Consider the following 18223-nt stretch of genomic DNA (forward strand, 5'->3'; position numbering starts at 1 on the left):
GAAAGTAATTTTTTCTTGGTTCTATTAAGAATCAGTGTTATGCCTGTTGCTAGCCAATTATTTTTAATTGGGCTTTTTGAGGTTTGAAGATCAGGAAAAGGCAGAAGAAAGAGGTTTAAACCCCTTTGTCAAGGCATCTTTGATCGAGGAGTGAGGGAGAATTTTTGTGTGTGCTTTCAAACTAGAGGGAGCAGGTCACAGGATTGTTAAATTGACTCAGTTTATCTCTTTTCTCTCCAAAATAGTTTCTAAATCTTTTTTCACATGTAAATGTAAATATAGGATTTAGTAAACTAATTAGTAAAATGGTGATATAATACTAGTTTAAAAAATTGTCTAAATGCCACAAAAATCAACATTTCCATTCTAAGTCAAACTAGAGATGTAGCACATGAAGTCAGTGTAATTATTTACTATTGATTTCATTGTAATGAGACCTTTTCACAATCACTTGGATTCATTGTTTAAATATATTAAAGAGTCACTCAGCTTATTAGAATTACATAAAGGGTTCTGATTTCATAATGTGGATTTCGATAGTATCTACCAACCCAGGCAAAAACTCTAGAATAAGAGTGTTTAATATTTAACAGTCTTCAGCATACATGAAATTCTACTTCCCACACTGGCAGTAAATTGTAGATTTGAATAAATACCAAATTATCATATAAGAGAACTTTGCTAAGCCTCCTTTTAAGCAGCAAGCCAGTTGTGGTACTTGGGATGGAGAGCAGTGATCTAACAAGTATTGATCCATATCTTTTTCTGCTCAGTAGCTTCTTTCCAAACTGTTTTCAGTAGAAAAAAATAACATATGGAGATCTTAGTGTAAATGTTTACACATGATAGTATATAATTACATACATGAAATGTCTTATTTTGAAGTAAGCATTTTTAGACTTTGCAATGAGTGTGAATTAATATGAGTTTTGCTTCATATAACACTTAAAATATGGTTTCATTAAAAAAAATTAAAAATACTTCAACACTTCAAAAACTTAAGTTTCCACTTGGTTTGGAAAATTAGGCTTAATGTCACCATTGGTAAAAATTAGGTATGTATTTAGCCCCTACTATGTAAAATAGGTTACTTATCTGATGTAATTTTTGATGATGGGTCGGATATTATACTTCACATTCTTTGTATGGCAGCTGCTGGCATTTGCACTGTCCATAACCATTAATGATGATGAAGGGTCCTTCATGGGTGGGTTCATATTCATTATACGGTCCTTGGTCTGACATGTTTGACATATGGAGTCGTGTTTGGGATCGGAGCTGCCTGTGGTTCTGAATCATTGAGCACTGCCTAATTCTTCTTAAAGTGGGAGGGCAGCACTTCCTGGAGATGAACACTATAAAAATAATAAAAAAGAAAGAAAACAATAAAGCCATTGTTCCTGTAATTACCCGCTGAGTGAAAATGGCATTGTCTGGTTCGGGAAAGTGTTCCTCAGTAGTAACTGCTATGCCTGCAGTAGTTGGGATTTCTTTGTCTCCCACATGGTAACTTGATGAGCTTATTCTTTTTGTATATTCTGTGGTTGGATCTCTATAAGTTGTAGCCATGGCAGTGACAGTGGTTGATAAATTCCAGCAGAGCTGAAATCCGTGGACTGCATCTAGTATATCCTCTCCTTGGGTGTGGTCGGGGCTGTGACATAGGATGGAATGTTCCCACCGACCTTGGAAACTGCCCAGCCAGGAGGCCAGTGCACATATTCGAGGGCTGCATTCCCACAGATTGCCAGAGAGGCCAACGGTTGTGAGGGATCTCAGGGAGTTTAAGATCTTGGAATCAAGGCTATTTAACTTGTTGTTATCCATGAGGAGAATTTTAAGATTAGGCATTGTTTCAAACACTGTCAGGTCGATGGCTTTGATTTCATTTCCAGTCAGATCTAGCTTTTCTAAAGTGCCCCAGGTCCACTCCATTCCACATGTCAAGTTGCTAATTTTGTTCCATTGTAAGAAGAGCGTGTGCAGACTGCTTAGCCGTAGGAAATGAGCAAAATTAATCTTCGTCAGCTGGTTGTGCTCTAGGTGAAGCTCTCTCAGTTTGATTAATCCTGCAAATCCATTCCGAGCCAAACTTCGCAAACGGTTTGTGCTCAAATCCAGAAACTCCAGACTACGACAGTCCCAGAACAGACGTACTGGGATAGTCCGCAGGGAGTTGGACCGTAAATGCAAGGTCTGCAGCTTCCGAAGGCCGTAGAAGAGCTCTGGGTGCAGAGATGACAGCTGATTAAAAGACAGGTCCAAATTTTGCAGGTTAATCAGTTGAGTAAAAGTTGTGTTTGGCAAGTAAAATATTTTGTTGGAACTTAAGATTAATTCCTTAAGTTTATATAGTCCTTGAAAAGCATCTTCTTTTACTGTCGAAATTTGATTGTGGTCTAAGTGGAGCCAGGTAAGTTGACTGAAGCTGGCAAATTGATCCCTTTCGAGCTCTGTGATGTGATTGTGCCTCAGGGACAGGCCCAGAGAGCCCTTGTCTGTGGCGTTCGGCACTGAGCGGAAGCCCTGAGAGTCGCAGTAGAAGAGCAGCTTCTCACAGCGGCATTTGGGTGGACACGCCATACCCAGGGCAGGCAGCATTTTTAAAACCATACTCATTGCATATATTGCTGCCAGCATAGGGGCCCCTAATGGCCACTTGAAATGTAAGCCTGCAGAATATAATTTAAGGAAAACAAGAAGATAGGATATTTTTCAGCAGAATGCATGAGCTATTAAAAAAACAACGACATTATGGCGAAAGCTTTTACTGCATACAACTTATATTTCCTTTGCTGCAGGAAAACTAACCTTGTTAGTATGACTAGAACAGAACTTAAACCATTAAGAAAACAGATAAAGCCTGGACTGTCATTAGTAATCTATGCTTTTACCTAAACCTCAAAATCCAGAAATTTGACAGTGATTTCCTTCATCAAACATGAATTCAGTGGCTTATTTTAAAAAGCCTGATTCCTTGCTGACTGTACAAGACACACAAATGCATGGACTTACCCATTCTTCTGAGCACATTGGAGGCTGCATTCAGTCGCGGTTGTTAGACTCAACGCAGTGAGTCTGTAAAAGGCTCTAACATGCAGGAGCCTTTGACCAGTTTTGTGTTTCTGTGTCCCAGGCTTTCTGAGTAAAATTGAATCCACCAGGGTGAGTTATTTTTTCCTTAGGATATTCCTCTCGAAAGCATTGGTTTCATTTTCTGTGTTCTCTCTGCTTCCCTCAATCAGTTTTGAATGTAAGTTATTAATTGCGTCCTCCTTCTAACTGCTCAGCTGGTTAATCAAAGCTTCGATCTCTCCTTTCCGCAGCCGTTAGTTCTCTCGGTCTTAACTTGTTGATGGCAGATGGGCGGCTTGTTGCAGAGAAGAGCTCCTGGAGCAGCATGAGTGCATTTACTGAAAAGCTTTTCCGAGAAACGGCACAAGAATGGAATTGCTTATGTGCTGCGACCACACAGAACTGTATATAGGCTGACGTCACCGGGTGACGTGTCTTTTGTTTGGGTTTTCCAGAAGCTTTACTGTTATAAAGCACCGTGCTTTGTAACAGTATCGGGGTCGCTGTAAGACCCCTTGATTATAATAAAGCGAGAAAGAACTCCTGACTTAAAAACATGGTATTCCTTCAGTGTAGGAAGCAGCAGTGAGGTTATAATAAAGGCTGCATTCAGGAAGACCCATTGAACAGTGAGTTGGGATAGCAGAGTGATGATTTTTAATGCTTGGAAGAGCCAGTATTAGACTGCCGATTCTGCAGAGGGAGATCATCCAAATAGGCAGGAGCCTGCACGATTTATGAAGTGCAGATTTAACGCCAGCCTGTGCAAGGTAGTGCCTGCTGTTCTGTAGTTTGGAAAGCTACTCAATCACCTTGTTGTCATACTTGTTTAAAATAGAAATGTGACTAGGATTTGCTTTAGATGTGTTGGAAAACTAACCAGGTGGGCTTGGCTTCTTTGTCATTAAGAGCTAATACCATAAACCCAGCATAAAGCGGGGGGTGGGGAGGGGAACCTTGCAATACAAAGTATTTGGTCACTCTGCTCCTTGAGAATTAAAGGGGAACTTGAATTAAAAAGAGTTCTTTTCTGTCTCCTTTTATAACAATGTTTTAATCACATTGCTGATTGAAAAATAATGCTGATTTGACCTATAGATGTCTTACTAGCTAGGAGAAAAGGTTAGAGTGATACTCTATGCCCTAAATAAACATTAACAGAGGAACAGAAATGATTTAGGACAAGCAGTAGAGCGTGGTTGGATTCTGATATAGTCCCTTATATTTACCTCTGAATCTCACCTACTCCTTCAGCTGAAAGCCTCAGCTGATGCTGAGTGTGATTTTGGGGCATTGTGGCACCCATATAACAGAGCATGTGCATACTTAAGTGTTCCTACCGGCACTCTTAAGAACTGACTTTGAGTCTAATACTAACTGTTATTGGAATCTCTGGTGAATACAGAAGGTCACTTATACTTTGGAATAGGATCTTTGCCTTGGTTGTTTTTACTTGACCTAACTGTGTCTTCTCCCTGTCGAATAGTGTCCTCACTTTTCAGAACTTGGTTATGAACCTACAGTTTAATGTTAAAAAAGATTTTATTCATTTATCTGAGAGAGTGAGCACGCGCTAGAGAGGGAGAACAGGCACAAGTAGGGGCAGAGGGAGAAGGAGAAGCAGGCTCCTTCAATGTGGGGCTCGATCGCAGGACCTTGGGATCATGACCTGAGCCCAAGGCAGGGGCTTAACTGACTCAGCCATCCAGGTGCCCCTGGTTCCATGTTTAATGTATGTAAAGGATTTCTCTAACATCAGTCATGTCATATATTCAAGCGTGACAAATGTAAGGTTTTTTACATATCTTACCTAATGTTAATTTGGCCATCCATGCCAATTTCCGTCATACCATTGGTGTTTAACCTGGAGGCAAAATTTTAAAAACTACTCATGGTGTCTGTGAAACCAGAACGGTCATTGGCTTCCAGGGATTTTATCCTCCTGGGCAAGAAGTCATCTTAGCTTCTGTGGAAGCATGGTACTGAAGTGAGGGTTGGAAGAACCTGAGGTCCCTTCCTCAGTGCCATGTGTAAAGGTGCTGTGAAAAGAGTGGCAACTGCTGGTGTGTAGTCTGAGTCCTCTTAGAAGCAGACCCCATGATGGATTAGAAGTATTAGAGTTTTATTTGGGAAGTATAAAAGGAGAGAGAAAACAACAGGAATACCGTGAGGGCCAGTGGAGTCTTCAGACCACAGGGCAGGTCTGACGCCTCTGAAAGGAGAGAAGAAGGAAAGATTGGACAGTCTTAGACTGTAGTGCACCCCCAAGCCAGAGATAAGCTCCCAAGACAAAACTGCCTGTGAGTGAAACCCCACATTCTTTAGAATGAGCCTGTACTAGTACTTCCACATTTTCCTCCTTGCTGGTTAAGGAAGGGAGAGATCCTCTTTTAGACCTAAGGGATGCCACTCCCCCCACTGACCTTCATCTTTTCCATAGTCTTGTCTGTCCATAGGATACATGTTCTTAACCTAAGTCCATGGACTCGTTTGTAGAATTTTGTTGTGCATTTTTCTGTGAATAAGTTTTAATCAGATATTCATAGGGCCTGCAGTCCTGGGCTACAGAGTTCCTGCTCCTCAGGAGCATCTTTCTCCTAAAACATTGAAGGAGAGGGAATCTGATAGTAGTCCGCCCCCCCCCCCCTTTAAGATTTTTATTTATTTATGAGCGAGAGACAGAGACAGAGAGAGACGCGCAGAGACACAGGCAGAGGGAGAAGCAGACTCCATGCAGAGAGCCTGACGGTGGGACTCTATCCCAGGTCTCTAGGATCACGCCCTGGGCCGAAGGTGGCGCTAAACTGCTGAGCCAGTTTTTTGTTTGTTTGTTTGTTTGTTTTTTTTTAAAAAGGAAAAGCAGTCCTTGGGATACTGTAAATGCCCTTATTGGATGAAGTCAGCCACTCTCTGATTTCAAAACAAAACAAAGAACAAAACCCCAACCTTCGCCAGGGAGAAGGAACTGGATTAAATTCTCCCTTGAAGTAACTACTTTAGTTCCATGTAGAGAAAAGCATTAGAGTCAATTGGATTAGAGCAACCACAATTAAGAATGAGTTGTATGTGAAAATTTAGAAGAAAAAGCATCTCCTTCCCCGTAGACGCTTGGTTCCTTGCAGCTCTTTAGTCTGCTTCCCTACTTCTTATATATTAACAAATGGAAAATGCTTAAATTATATTATCGTAGCACTGTTATACCAGATTTGTGGGCAAGGGAAATTGCTCCGAGAAGCACCAGTGCAATCAAGAGTAATTATTTTTTGACGCATCTGGAGAAGTGGGCAGTAATGCACAGGAGAAGTAGGTGGTAATACAGCATCACATACCCAGAGAGTTTCTTCTAAGTCACTAGGCATCTTGCTCACTGTACTTGCCTTCTCTTTGGGTTCAAAAGGTTCAGTCTCTGGAACCAAAGAAGATAAGGTGTTTGTCTTAAAGTTAGTGGATTACACGGTTTGCATTGATGGAATTTTGTCATTTTTTTATCTTGATCTTTCTTAAGCTCAAAGGACTAAACAGAGATCTGTGTTCTTTCTGAATTAAACTTGTTTTTGGTTTCATATTAGGACAGCTTTATTTTCCATTCATATGCCTTTGACTTAATTAAAGTGGCAGGACAGCCACTGGAAAGTACTATCCATATCATCTAAATTTTCACTGTTTTAGTTGTTCTTTATGACAAGGCAAAGGAGAAGTAAGATGTAATTCATTTCTCTGTGAATGGTTTTAAGCAAAGTGAGTCAAGCGGCAGGGCTTAGGTGCTGTAGTTACATGCATTACTCTACATGAAAGTTTGCTTTTAATATGTATTGCTGATTAAGGAGAATTATTTCCCTGCTCGGAGAGGCAGATGTACAGATAGATACATGGAATTTTCTGTTCTTTTGCAGTAGAGCCAGAGCTTGATTTTGAATTATGCTAAAAAGTCAAATGTTCCCATAATCATTCCCAAATCCAAAAATTGTATAACTCTAGCACCAGTGATATTGCACAAAGGTGCTCTGTAGAAGTATATTAAAATAAACCTTACTGCTGCCTGTCTTGATTGCTACTTGGAGGATCCCTTCACATTTATCAAAATGGGATAGTCATTTTTCCGGTGGAGGTCCTAGATATTATGGGTCTGAGTATATTTCCTGCTAAGAACCTTTTAGTGTTCCTAGCTGGCAACCTCAAATTTGGGCCTGGGTTAGAGTAAGTGGGTTTTACTAGCCTTCTTTTGTAGAGAAGAAGGAAGGAAGATGAGAGAAAGATAATGTTAAATCCTAGAGTTGTTCATTTCTTTTAGACTGTATGTATTTGTGGCAAACACATGACTGTTCTTTTAAATTTTTTGATTTGCTATTTAGAAAAAAGGAAAACTCACTAAGATTTGTGCTGAACATTAGCTTGTCATCTTCCCAAGAAACAAGGTGTATAAGAGGCAGGTAGAATATATAAGGATTGATGGCCTTACCAGTTTATCATAGAGGTGGATAAAGATAGTGGATAGTCCCAGATGGAGCCAGAGGCATTCAGAACACTGGGCTCCAGGAGTCTTGGTGCTCACTAGACCACTGTCAATGTAAATAAATAGGTGTATGGTTGGGAATCTTTCTTTTTAAATGCCTTTTTAATAGCCAGCTGTCCACATAAGGACATTTTTAAAATCCCAATTTTTTAATTAGATCGTTGTCCCTATCCCTGTTCTTTCTCCATTGCTTTTGATTTTTTTTTAATTTTTTTTTAATTTTTATTTATTTATGATAGTCACAGAGAGAGAGAGAGAGGCAGAGACATAGGCAGAGGGAGAAGCAGGCTCCATGCACCGGGAGCCCGACGTGGGATTCGATCCCAGGTCTCCAGGATCGCGCCCTGGGCCAAAGGCAGGCGCCAAACCGCTGCGCCACCCAGGGATCCCTGCTTTTGATTTTTAAAAGTCCTTTTGTTCTCTTTTTAGTAAACGGGACTGAGAAAGCAGTAGGTTCCACAGTGATGGTAAACTGTGTTCCCTTTGATGCTATAAAACTTTGGGATTTCTTCTAGGGTAGTTGTTCCTTGTGGGGGTGGTGTGGCTAGGGTCATGGTGACAGCCTAATTCTGTTGTTCTAGTGTTATATTCTGTGTCCAGGGCTAAGTAATTCGGCAGTAAATCTTGGGGTGATGCACTTGAGTCAGACTCTAGGTCAGGGAAAATCTTTCATAGAAGTTTGGTCTGGGGTATGTTTTAGCCATGAAAATCTTTTATTTCACCTAGCATAGAGTTCAGACTAAATAGAACTATCCTAAAGTCTTGATTAATTCACAGACTGATTGAAATTTGTATTGCCAAGCCCTTTTCTTACTGTTGTGTTGACAGTGGCTTCATCGTGGTCATGTTTCCCCCCTTCCTCTGTGTGGCAGGCTTCATTTTCATTTATTCTGAAATACAGCTCAGTTTGGATTTGTCTTTCCTGTTTCTCCATCTCCAAGTAGCTTTCTGTTTAGGTATGTTTCCTCCTGCCAACATAGGTGGCCCACAGGTATACATACAAAACCATTTGCACAGAACGGAATTAAGAGTTAACATACTCATTCATATTTTCTTGAATAATCTCTTTCCGTGTTAGAGGCCTTTGACCCATTTGGTTAAACTTAAAGGGGTGAATTTGCATGTATATTGGCTAGATGCTTGCAGTCTTAATTACTGAACCTTAGAAATGACATTAACTCAGAAATCTGGGGTAGAAGAACAGTGAGTGACATGTGCTAAGACAAGCCAAAAAATTGAACATGTGATGGCATCAGTGCAAAGAAAATTAGTAACAAAAATTTGGCCCAAAGAGAAAAAGATCATTTCTTATTAAGAGAGGCTTATAGCAGACAGCCCAGGTGGCTCAGCAGTTTAGCACTGCTTTCAGCCCAGGGCATCATCCTGGAGTCCCGGGGTGGGTCCCACGTCGGGCTTCCTGCGTGGAGCCTGCTTCTCCCTCTGCCTGTGTCTCTGCCTCTCTCTGTGTGTCTCTCATGAATAAATAAATAAAATCTTTAAAAAAAGAAAGAGAAAGAGAGAGGGCAGCCCCAGTGGCCCAGTGGTTTAGCACCACCTTCAGCCCAGGGTGTGATCCTGGAGACCCAGGATCGAGTCCCACGTCCGGCTCCCTGCATGGAGCCTGCTTCTCCCTCTGCCTGTGTCTCTGCCTCTCTCTCTGTCTCTCATGAATAAATAAAAATAAAATCTTTAAAAAAAAAAAAAAAGAGAAGGGCTTATAGCAGGATGTCAACATTATAGTTGGGGTAGAGATGAGCCCATATCACTCAAACAGTACTGCTAAAGCTTGACATCCTGTGGGAGCTGGTTCTGAATCGCTGCTGTGTGTGTGGTGTGTGTGTGTGTGTGTGTGTGTGTGTGTGTATGTATGTATGTGTGTATTTGTAAGAGAGAGAGAGAATGGGGGGCTCTGTCTAATGGCTTCATAGTTTTTCAATTGTAGGGCTATACCATAATTTATGGACATGTAGTTTGAGGCTTTTGGCTTTTCCAGACAGAGTAAAATGAATATCCATTTGATATCTTTGGATTCTCAGGCAAGTTTATGTATAAATTCCTTTTTTTTTTTTTTTAAAGATTTTATTTATTTATTCATGAGAGACACACAGAGAGAGAGCGAGGCAGAGACACAGGCAGAGGGAAAAGCAGGCTCCATGCAGAAGCCTGATGTGGGACTCGATCCCGGGACTCCAGGATCATGCCTTGGACCGAAGGCAGGCGCTAAACCGCTGAGCCACCCAGGGATCCCCTATGTATAAATTCCTAACCATAAAATCACTGGGTTGCAGAGTATATATGCTTAAAATTGATAGACATTGCCACATTGGCTTCCAAAAAGTTTTAAATCATTTCATACTTCCCCCAGAAGTCTGTAAGTGTTTACTAACCACCCATCACCTCCCTCCCTACCCCCACAATGTATTTAACAATATTTTGGAATAGGTGGAAAATGCTTTCTTTTGTTTCTCTTCACCTATGAGTAGCAGTGAACATCATTTTGTATGTAGATGTATTTCCATTTTTGTTCCTTTCTGCTAAATTTGTTATTGATTTTCTTTGCATTGATACCATCACATGTTCAGTATTTTTCCTTTGTATTTCATTTGGTCATTCCCATGTGGAATTGGTCATTTTCTTAAAGATTTGTAAGCTATTTTTTATTAAATTAATTTTGGGGGGCACCTAGGTGGCTTGGTCAGTTGAGCGTTTGGCCCTTCATTTTTGACTCAGGTAATACGATCTTGTGGTCATGGAATCAGGCCGCATGTTGGGCCCAGCACTCCTCTCAGAATCTGTTCTCTTCCTCTCCTTCTGCCCTTCCCTGTACTCGTGCACACTCTTTTAAAATAAATAAATATAAAATAAATAAAATCTTTTAAAAATTCTTTTTTTGTTTAGTATTTTATAAATATTTCTTCCAGTTATTCATCTTTGAAAGATTTTTGCTTTATATGTTTAGTGTCTAAAATGATGAGAATGTTCTTAAAGAAAGGAAACACACATGTGCTGTATCCAACGCCAGTTGTATGAACATGAGATGTAAAATCTTCAAGATTCCCTGTTAACCCATTATCTTAATTGAGTAGAGCAAAGAAGATCAGAGTCCTTTAGAAAGTTTTTTTGTAGTTAACATAGAAATCAAAGAGTTCCCTGGTTTATCAACAAATCTTAGCCTAATTTTCCCAATCAACTGAGCATTTAACAGTCCTGAAATATCCTTTTATTTATTTATTTATTTATTTATTTATTATTTATTTATTTATTTATTTATTTATTTATTTATGATAGTCACAGAGAGAGAGAGAGAGAGAGAGAGAGGCAGAGACACAGGCAGAGGGAGAAGCAGGCTCCATGCACCGGGAGCCCGATGTGGGATTCGATCCTGGGTCTCCAGGATCACGCCCTGGGCCAAAGGCAGGCGCCAAACCGCTGCGCCACCCAGGGATCCCCTGAAGTATCCTTATAATTGAGTCATCTTACTCTTTTTTTCCCCCCTACGTTATTAGTAGTTTCAAAATTAAGACCTTATTTTATGGCCTTCAAGTACTTACTTTGTGTACCTGTTTGTTTTAAATGCCTGTTCGTGCTTCCAATTTACAGCACCAGTTTAATAAGTAGATGATGATTATCTGTTTTAAGAAAAAGAAACCTGATATCTCAAAAAGAGATTAGAATATCTCAGCTAAATGCTTTAGGTTGTGCCGGGACTCTCTGAGTATTGGCTCTCTAACTTTTCCATATCCTGGATTTCATCATAATTCCCCCCAGAAAGATAAAGGAATGGTTTACAGGTTCATTCTCATCTCCCAGGATTTGGCAGAAAAGATGCCACAAGTTATTTCACCGAAAGCACTGTGGAAGTTCACTCTATGTTTTTTTCCCTGGAAGTACTGTGTTTCTTTTGTACCATTACCTTTTAGGTTGATTAGTCTTTTGTAGAGTCACCTGGGAACCTTTGTCACATTATTTCTAGGGATTAAAATACACCTTGAGATGCCACCAGCTGTGCCAGGGACATATTTCATCCCTTCCCAACTGGGAACAGTTGGACTAGTGCCATGGAGTTGAGAACTTATAGGGTAGAGATGAATAATTGGTGGACATATGCACCAGCCAAAGCAGTGAGGCCGGTGATACCTGTGGCAAAGGTAGAAGTGGTTTGGGGGAGTTTTGAGTTCATTATAGGAGAAAAATTATTCTTCTGATGCAAGGGTCTGGTCTTCGGGAGGAAACATGGTTGTTCTTTCACAGTTCACCACCAAAGTGAGTAAAATCCTCCAAGAAAGTTTAGTTTTTTAAAAAAGATTGTATGTATGTATGCATGTATTTAAGAGAGAGAGAGTGTGTGTGTGTGGGCACGCACCCTCACAGTGGAAGAGGTAGAGGGGAAGGGCGAGAATCTCAAGCAGACTGTACCAGGTGCCCAGCCCAGCACAGAACCTGATCCCACGACCCTGATGTCATGACCTGAGCCAAAACCAAGTGCTAGAATCCGCACCAAATAAGCTACCTATACACCCCTAGTTTTTAATACTTCTTAAAAATCAGTGTGTTACTTAAATTAACCCTGCGTGTAACTTTCCTGTCCAACTCTGACTCCCTCTTAGGTCGTTCAGAACTATCAGGCCCAGCACAGTGGAGAGTACTGCTGAATTATGTGTTGCTCTGAATTATTTTATCTCAGAGTATAAACTCTAAAAGAAGGATTTTGGCTAGTCCTGTCTACTTCAGTGGATGCAGAGTTAGGTGCGTAATAAAGAGTGTGTCTAAATAAACAGAAGTTTGGCCACACAGGAGAAAGGTGGAGTGGCTGCTTCTTGCTTCTGTTGAAGGTGGGTTTTGAAAGCCATTTCACTGTCTCCGCTGGGACTGGGTTGCTGGAGGCCATCTAGCAACCTTTGCCTCTCCCCAGTTCAGCTGTTACTTACTTGCCAAGGGAAGCTATATGTTGAAACCCCAAATATGCCATATCTTTTTCTTAGTTCTTTGTCACTGCTTTAGCAGGACATACATATCAAATATAATTGAACCTAGAGTCTCTCAGGTAGGTAGGAGCTGAGAGTCATTTATTTTAAATGTTTAAATGAGCAGCTTTCTTTTGGCATAACTAAAACTAGAAATAAAAAATCCTAACAGCTTTAATTTGAAAGAGAAGTAAAATCTTGTTTCACAGATCAACAACCTTTCCACTTTCATCAAGCCCATTCTTTTTTTTTTTTTAATTCATCAAGCCCATTCTTAAGGTTGTATGTATATGCATGTGTCCTTACCCCTATTGTATCTTATCTTTTTTTTTTTTTTTTAATTTTATTTATTTATTCATGACAGAGACACAGGCAGAGGGAGAAGCAGGCACCATGCAGGGAGCCTGACTTGGGACTCAATCCCAGGTCTCCAGGATCACACCCCAGGCTGAAGGTGGCGCTAAACTGCTGGGCCACTGGGGCTGCCCACCGCTATTATATTTTAAATGATTGGAACCCTAACCTTGTGTGTGTATATACACACACACATATTTTAAGGGGATGCCTCGATTTATTTATTTATTTAGGATGCTTTGATTTAAAACGTGGTCTATTTAGTTTAGCCTAAAAGCTTCAGCAAATGACGCTTCTGAACTGCCCCTTCCTGATCAATGTGGCATAAACTTTTATTTCCTAAAGTAACAAGAAAGACAAATTGATTTTTAGGGTAGTTTGACAAATACAGAATTAACAGATTCCTGGTGTGGATTGCATCTTAAAGTAAATTTTGCTCTGTGGCTATATACCTCAAAATCAAATTTGAGAATTTTCTTTTATGTAACTTGTAAAGTACATCCTTCTACACAAATTGGGAAAATTTCTGGATATTCGAGTTTATAAGGGTTTGGGTTCTCATGAGGTCATTGTGCCCAGCCTTTGCATTTCAGGTAACCGATATTTTCTGGGATAAAAGACCTACTAGAGGGGCACCTACGTGGCTCAGTTGATTGTCTGTCTTCAGCTCAGGTCATGATTTCAGGGCCCTGAGTGGGGAGTCTGCTTGTCCCTCTGCTCCTCCCCCTGCTCGTTCTCTCTCTCTCTCCCTCTCTCCAAGAAAATAAATAAAATCTTAAAAAAAAAAAGTGAGAGAAACGATCTACTAGAAACATCCTAAAAATGTGGTTAGGAGCAGCGTTAAATTATACTGGGTTAATTTGAGAGATATTCTTGACTTGTGCACTTGTGTGTTTATGGAATGTACCGAGACCTTCCTGATGAAAGCATTAGTTATAAGGTCAGTTTGATTTTTTTTTTTTAAATCTTGTTTTAATCACCTTTTCCTTAGAGCCTGTTATTTGATCTTTGAGATTGTCAGTAACTAATTATACTTGTCAAGTTCTTTTCTGACTGATGGCCATGAGTAAATCACAGTTAATTCCTTCAGGTTGAAATTCTCAGTCGGTTTTGTTGAGACTCTTCTTTTAAGAACCATTAAATTTTTTTTTCTTTGTTGAAAGAGAGAGAGAAAGAAGAGAGGGTACATTGAGGTAGAGGGGAAGAGAGAGAGAGAATCCGAAGCAGACTCTGCACTGGAGTCTGCTGCAGGGTTCCATCTCATGACCTTGAGATCACAACTTGAGCCGAAACCAAAAGTTGGACACTCAACCAACTGCATCACCCATACTCCTTCTTACTCCTTAATATTACTTAATTTTATTGGCATTACAGGATTATTAAGGGGAAAGGTAATGGATATGACCCTAAGCAGATAGGAGAGTGACTATATTAATTTAGCACTTTTATTTCAGCTCTCAATATTCCTAAAATCCCATCTTGTCTCCTCTCTCTCGTCTGCTAAATGATCTGTATCCCTCAGTATTTCTTTTCTCCTGTAACAATCCATAGAGACCCGGGGTGGGGGGGGGCACAGAGGGGCAAGTGTCATTGTTCCCATTTAACAGATGGGGAATAAGACAGTGAGTAACAAATGTTACATACAAGGCACTGAGAAAACAGAAAACAAAACTCACCAAACTATTCATGTGCTGTACTTGTTTGTGTACTGATGGCATATCTATACCAGAACGTCTTGAGGGCATTGAAAAGTAGAACAATGGGTTAAATTCCTTTGTCCACTTGTCTCTCTCCTGTGATTAGTATGTGTTTTTTTTTTTAATTTATTTATTTATTTATGATAGTCACAGAGAGAGAGAGAGAGAGAGAGAGGCAGAGACACAGACAGAGGGAGAAGCAGGTTCCATGCACTGGGAGCCCGATGTGGGATTCGATCCCGGGTCTCCAGGATCGCGCCCTGGGCCAAAGGCAGGCGCCAAACCGCTGTGCCACCCAGGGATCCCTAGTATGTGTTTTTTGTTTTACATTTGTTGGGTGGGCATTTTGTCAGGATAAGCATTTTATGTACTTGTTAGACTAACCTACCTGATGTCTTACCAAGGTGTTTCCAAGTATATGGCTAGTTCTATCTGGGTGTCTTACTTTTGTCCCTTTTGCTTTCAGCTGCCATCGATTTTCCGTTCTGGTTAAAATGTTTCCCAGTGCAGGGCAGCCCCAGTGGCACAGCGGTTTGGCGCCGCCTGCAGCCCGGGGTGTGATCCTGGAGACCCTGGATCCCATGTTGGGCTCCCTGCATGGAGCCTGCTTCTCCCTCTGCCTGTGTCTCTGCCTCTCTCTCTCTCTGTCTCTATGAATAAGTAAATAAAATCTTAAAAAAAAATAAAATGTCATATTAAAAAATGTTTCCCAGTGCAAATTCAACTTCCTGACCTCTCAAGCAATGTCCATTTACATAACTCTTTCAGAGTGACTATTACGTTCTTTTCTGTGCAATACAATTACATTAAGCTTGGGTAGAACCTAAATATATGGCTGAAGTAATGTTACAAAGCTGCATAAGATATATTATTAACTGTGATCTATCATGGTACATCTTAACTTTAAAATTCATTGTTTCACATTGTTTTAGTGCCAGGTACCATCTTTGACATTCATGTCTCAGAGTTCATCAAAATCAGGTGTAACCTGTTTGTGGTTGCAGTTCAAGGAGAACCGATTCATTAATGAAATTGGTGTAAGCGGAACCTTTTAAGTGAAAGTCATGCCTTGGCTTTTGTCTTCTTGTGCTAAAACTCCGGCAGGTCCTGCCATCAGATAATACGGAGCCTAAGCATTGTAAGCTTAGGTTTTTATAACCAAAGCCACATGGTTCTCCCCTACCCTAAATAAGCCCATTTATTTTCCAATCTTTGGCTTAAAAAAGAAAAAGAACGACTTTTAAGAAAATGTTGATTTGAACAAAAATAGATATTGGGTATAATTACATTTCCCTATGAGTCATTAAAATGTGTATCTCTTATTTTCCAGGCTGGACGTAAAGAAAGAAGTGATGCACTCAATTCTGCCATAGATAAAATGACCAAGAAGACAAGGGACTTACGTAGACAGGTAAACTGGAAAAATTGTCAGTTGCTTTCCCAAGTTCTCACTTTTGTAGTTTTGGTTAAAATTTTGATAAATACTGAGCTCATTTGTTTTATTGGCATAAAGGATAGATTTTTCCATAGGAAACTGCTTATCTCTCTTTGATGGCTAATAAGGTTCTAAATGACTAATAAAATCTTTTGGGGCCTGGCATAATACAGTCCCACCGGGATGGACTGAATAAATTAGGTCTAGTGTGAAAAGGATGTACAGCTAAGAAAATGAATTTACAATGACTTGGGGACTTGTGACAAAATCCTGAAGGATTGTGTGATATTAGCTTACATCCAGGAGAAACAGAAATTGCAGTTATTTACTTGACTTGCCCCATTCTGATTACACATTTAAAGCTCCCTTAGATCCTTAGGGGAGATGTTTTTCCAGTATAAATAGGTGGGTCTAGAGATAATTTCATTTGCTCAGTTTTCTTAGTAAATACATAGGAAAGAGTCTCTTCATTTGTTATATAGTCCCATTAACATTTTATTTTTATTTTAATTTTTTTCCCATTAACATTTTAGAATCCAATTGAGTTTTAGTGTTTAAAAAACATAGGGTTGAATTTAAAAAACAATGTATTACGATTTAAAACAAAGTTCATAGTAATAATAGTTTCCAGTCTTTAGTAAGGCGGCATTTTATTGATCATGTTTGATAAAAAGCAAAATTGATGGAATGTGTATTTGTTTTCCTTATGGTAAAGTCGTGTCAGAAATGTTTATAAAGATAACCTTTCAGGTGTAAGGTTTACAGTGTGCTGCTAACCCTGTTCAGATAAACTATAAAATACTTAATCTCTCTTTTCATTTTTAGTTAGCCATTTAGGCTAATGACATATATTCCAAGGTGATGTGTCAGTTCAGCCCAGATCTGCTTTCTGTTCAGCTTTGCTTTTATTCCTTTAAGATAAAAACTTCAGGTTTGTAATTCCCAAGGATAAAAAAGGGTATTATCTTGAAACCTGAGATTTTATTGCTGAAACGCTGTAACTATAGCATAACCATTATTTTCAGGATCATGTTTCCTATGTTGCAGATTATATAACTGCATGGCTTACATGAGTGATCCTTGTATAAGTATAGGCAGGCTTTCATGAGCTTCCATTAAGATTTAAAAGTACAAGAGAAAAATTGCCTAGTTCCTTGGTAGAAATAAAATCAAATTTTTACAATTTATTTATTAGCTCCGCAAAGCCGTCATGGACCATGTTTCAGATTCATTTTTGGAAACCAACGTTCCACTTTTAGTATTGATTGAAGCTGCAAAGAATGGAAATGAGAAAGAAGTTAAGGAATATGCCCAAGTTTTTCGTGAACATGCTAACAAATTAATAGAGGTAAGTGTATTAGCAGTTTCATTAACTGTAGGTAACTTGATAGAGTGTGGTGATTTTTAAAAATCATATCATTTAATCAAAAAATATTAGGGGCTTACCTAATATACAGTATGTATAAGGTCAAAGTATCATTACTTTACATCTATGCCAAACTACCATTTTGGTCAATTTACATTAATTATGTGCGTGATTAAATATGGATAGTTCCTACGTCCTAGAAACTTAACATTTCCATTTAATGTTAATGCAAATAAAGATAGGTCATGACATACCTGAACTTACAAAACACTGTAGAAGGGGATAGTAGTGCCTAGAATTTGAAGAAATTGCATGGTCTATATCCTAGGCTGCACCCTGGCAAATTACTTAACCTTTCTAAATTTCCATTTCTTTTCTGCAAAATGAGGGATACTAATGATACCTGTCTATGGATTATTTTGAGATCTGAAAGAGATGATGTATGTCAGGTGCTTAACTCTTTGTCTGAGATATAGACTCATTCCAGTTATCATGTTTTAAAGTTGAAGAAACTTGCTGTTAATTAGGTATGTTTGAACAGTAGAAATCTATCCAAGTGGTTGTTTTGTAAGATGAGAAGAAAAAAGGGAAGTCAATTGCTATTTAATTTCCAGATAAGTTGGGCTTGCTACTGCTTTTTGATAAGTGAAATTATGTTATTGTTTAACTTACTCATTATTTATTTTTAAAGTTTGACCCATAGTAAGCACATACTCAAGTTACTTGATTTTGTAACGTTAATGTAGAATATCTAATATTTGGAAAAGGTATTCCGTAGACCATTTGGTAAGATGGTCATTATATTAGAACAGAAAATTG

At 39.3% G+C, this 18223-nt stretch overlaps 2 protein-coding genes across 5 annotated transcripts in view; one reads left to right on the forward strand and one right to left on the reverse strand.

Annotated features, from left to right (window-relative positions):
* The window catches only part of CTNNA1 (catenin alpha 1), a 185544-nt gene that overhangs the window by 119582 nt on the left and 47739 nt on the right, over positions 1-18223 (forward strand). For all 4 annotated transcript variants that reach the window (XM_025432739.3, XM_049091833.1, XM_035696639.2 and 1 more), the window contains exons 8-9: positions 15934-16014; positions 17234-17386. In XM_025432739.3, the coding sequence (XP_025288524.1) occupies positions 15934-16014; positions 17234-17386 (234 nt within the window). The remainder of the gene's footprint in view (positions 1-15933; positions 16015-17233; positions 17387-18223) is intronic.
* Positions 398-3793, reverse strand: LRRTM2 (leucine rich repeat transmembrane neuronal 2). The gene is made up of 2 exons (XM_025432740.3): positions 3016-3793; positions 398-2672 (listed from the first exon to the last, which is right to left on the reverse strand). Exons 1-2 carry the CDS (start codon positions 3017-3019, stop codon positions 1126-1128), a joined length of 1551 nt encoding a protein of 516 aa, XP_025288525.1. The 5' UTR covers positions 3020-3793; the 3' UTR covers positions 398-1125.

The sequence above is a fragment of the Canis lupus genome, chromosome 11 (assembly GCF_003254725.2).
Source record: "Canis lupus dingo isolate Sandy chromosome 11, ASM325472v2, whole genome shotgun sequence".
NCBI lineage: Eukaryota > Metazoa > Chordata > Mammalia > Carnivora > Canidae > Canis > Canis lupus.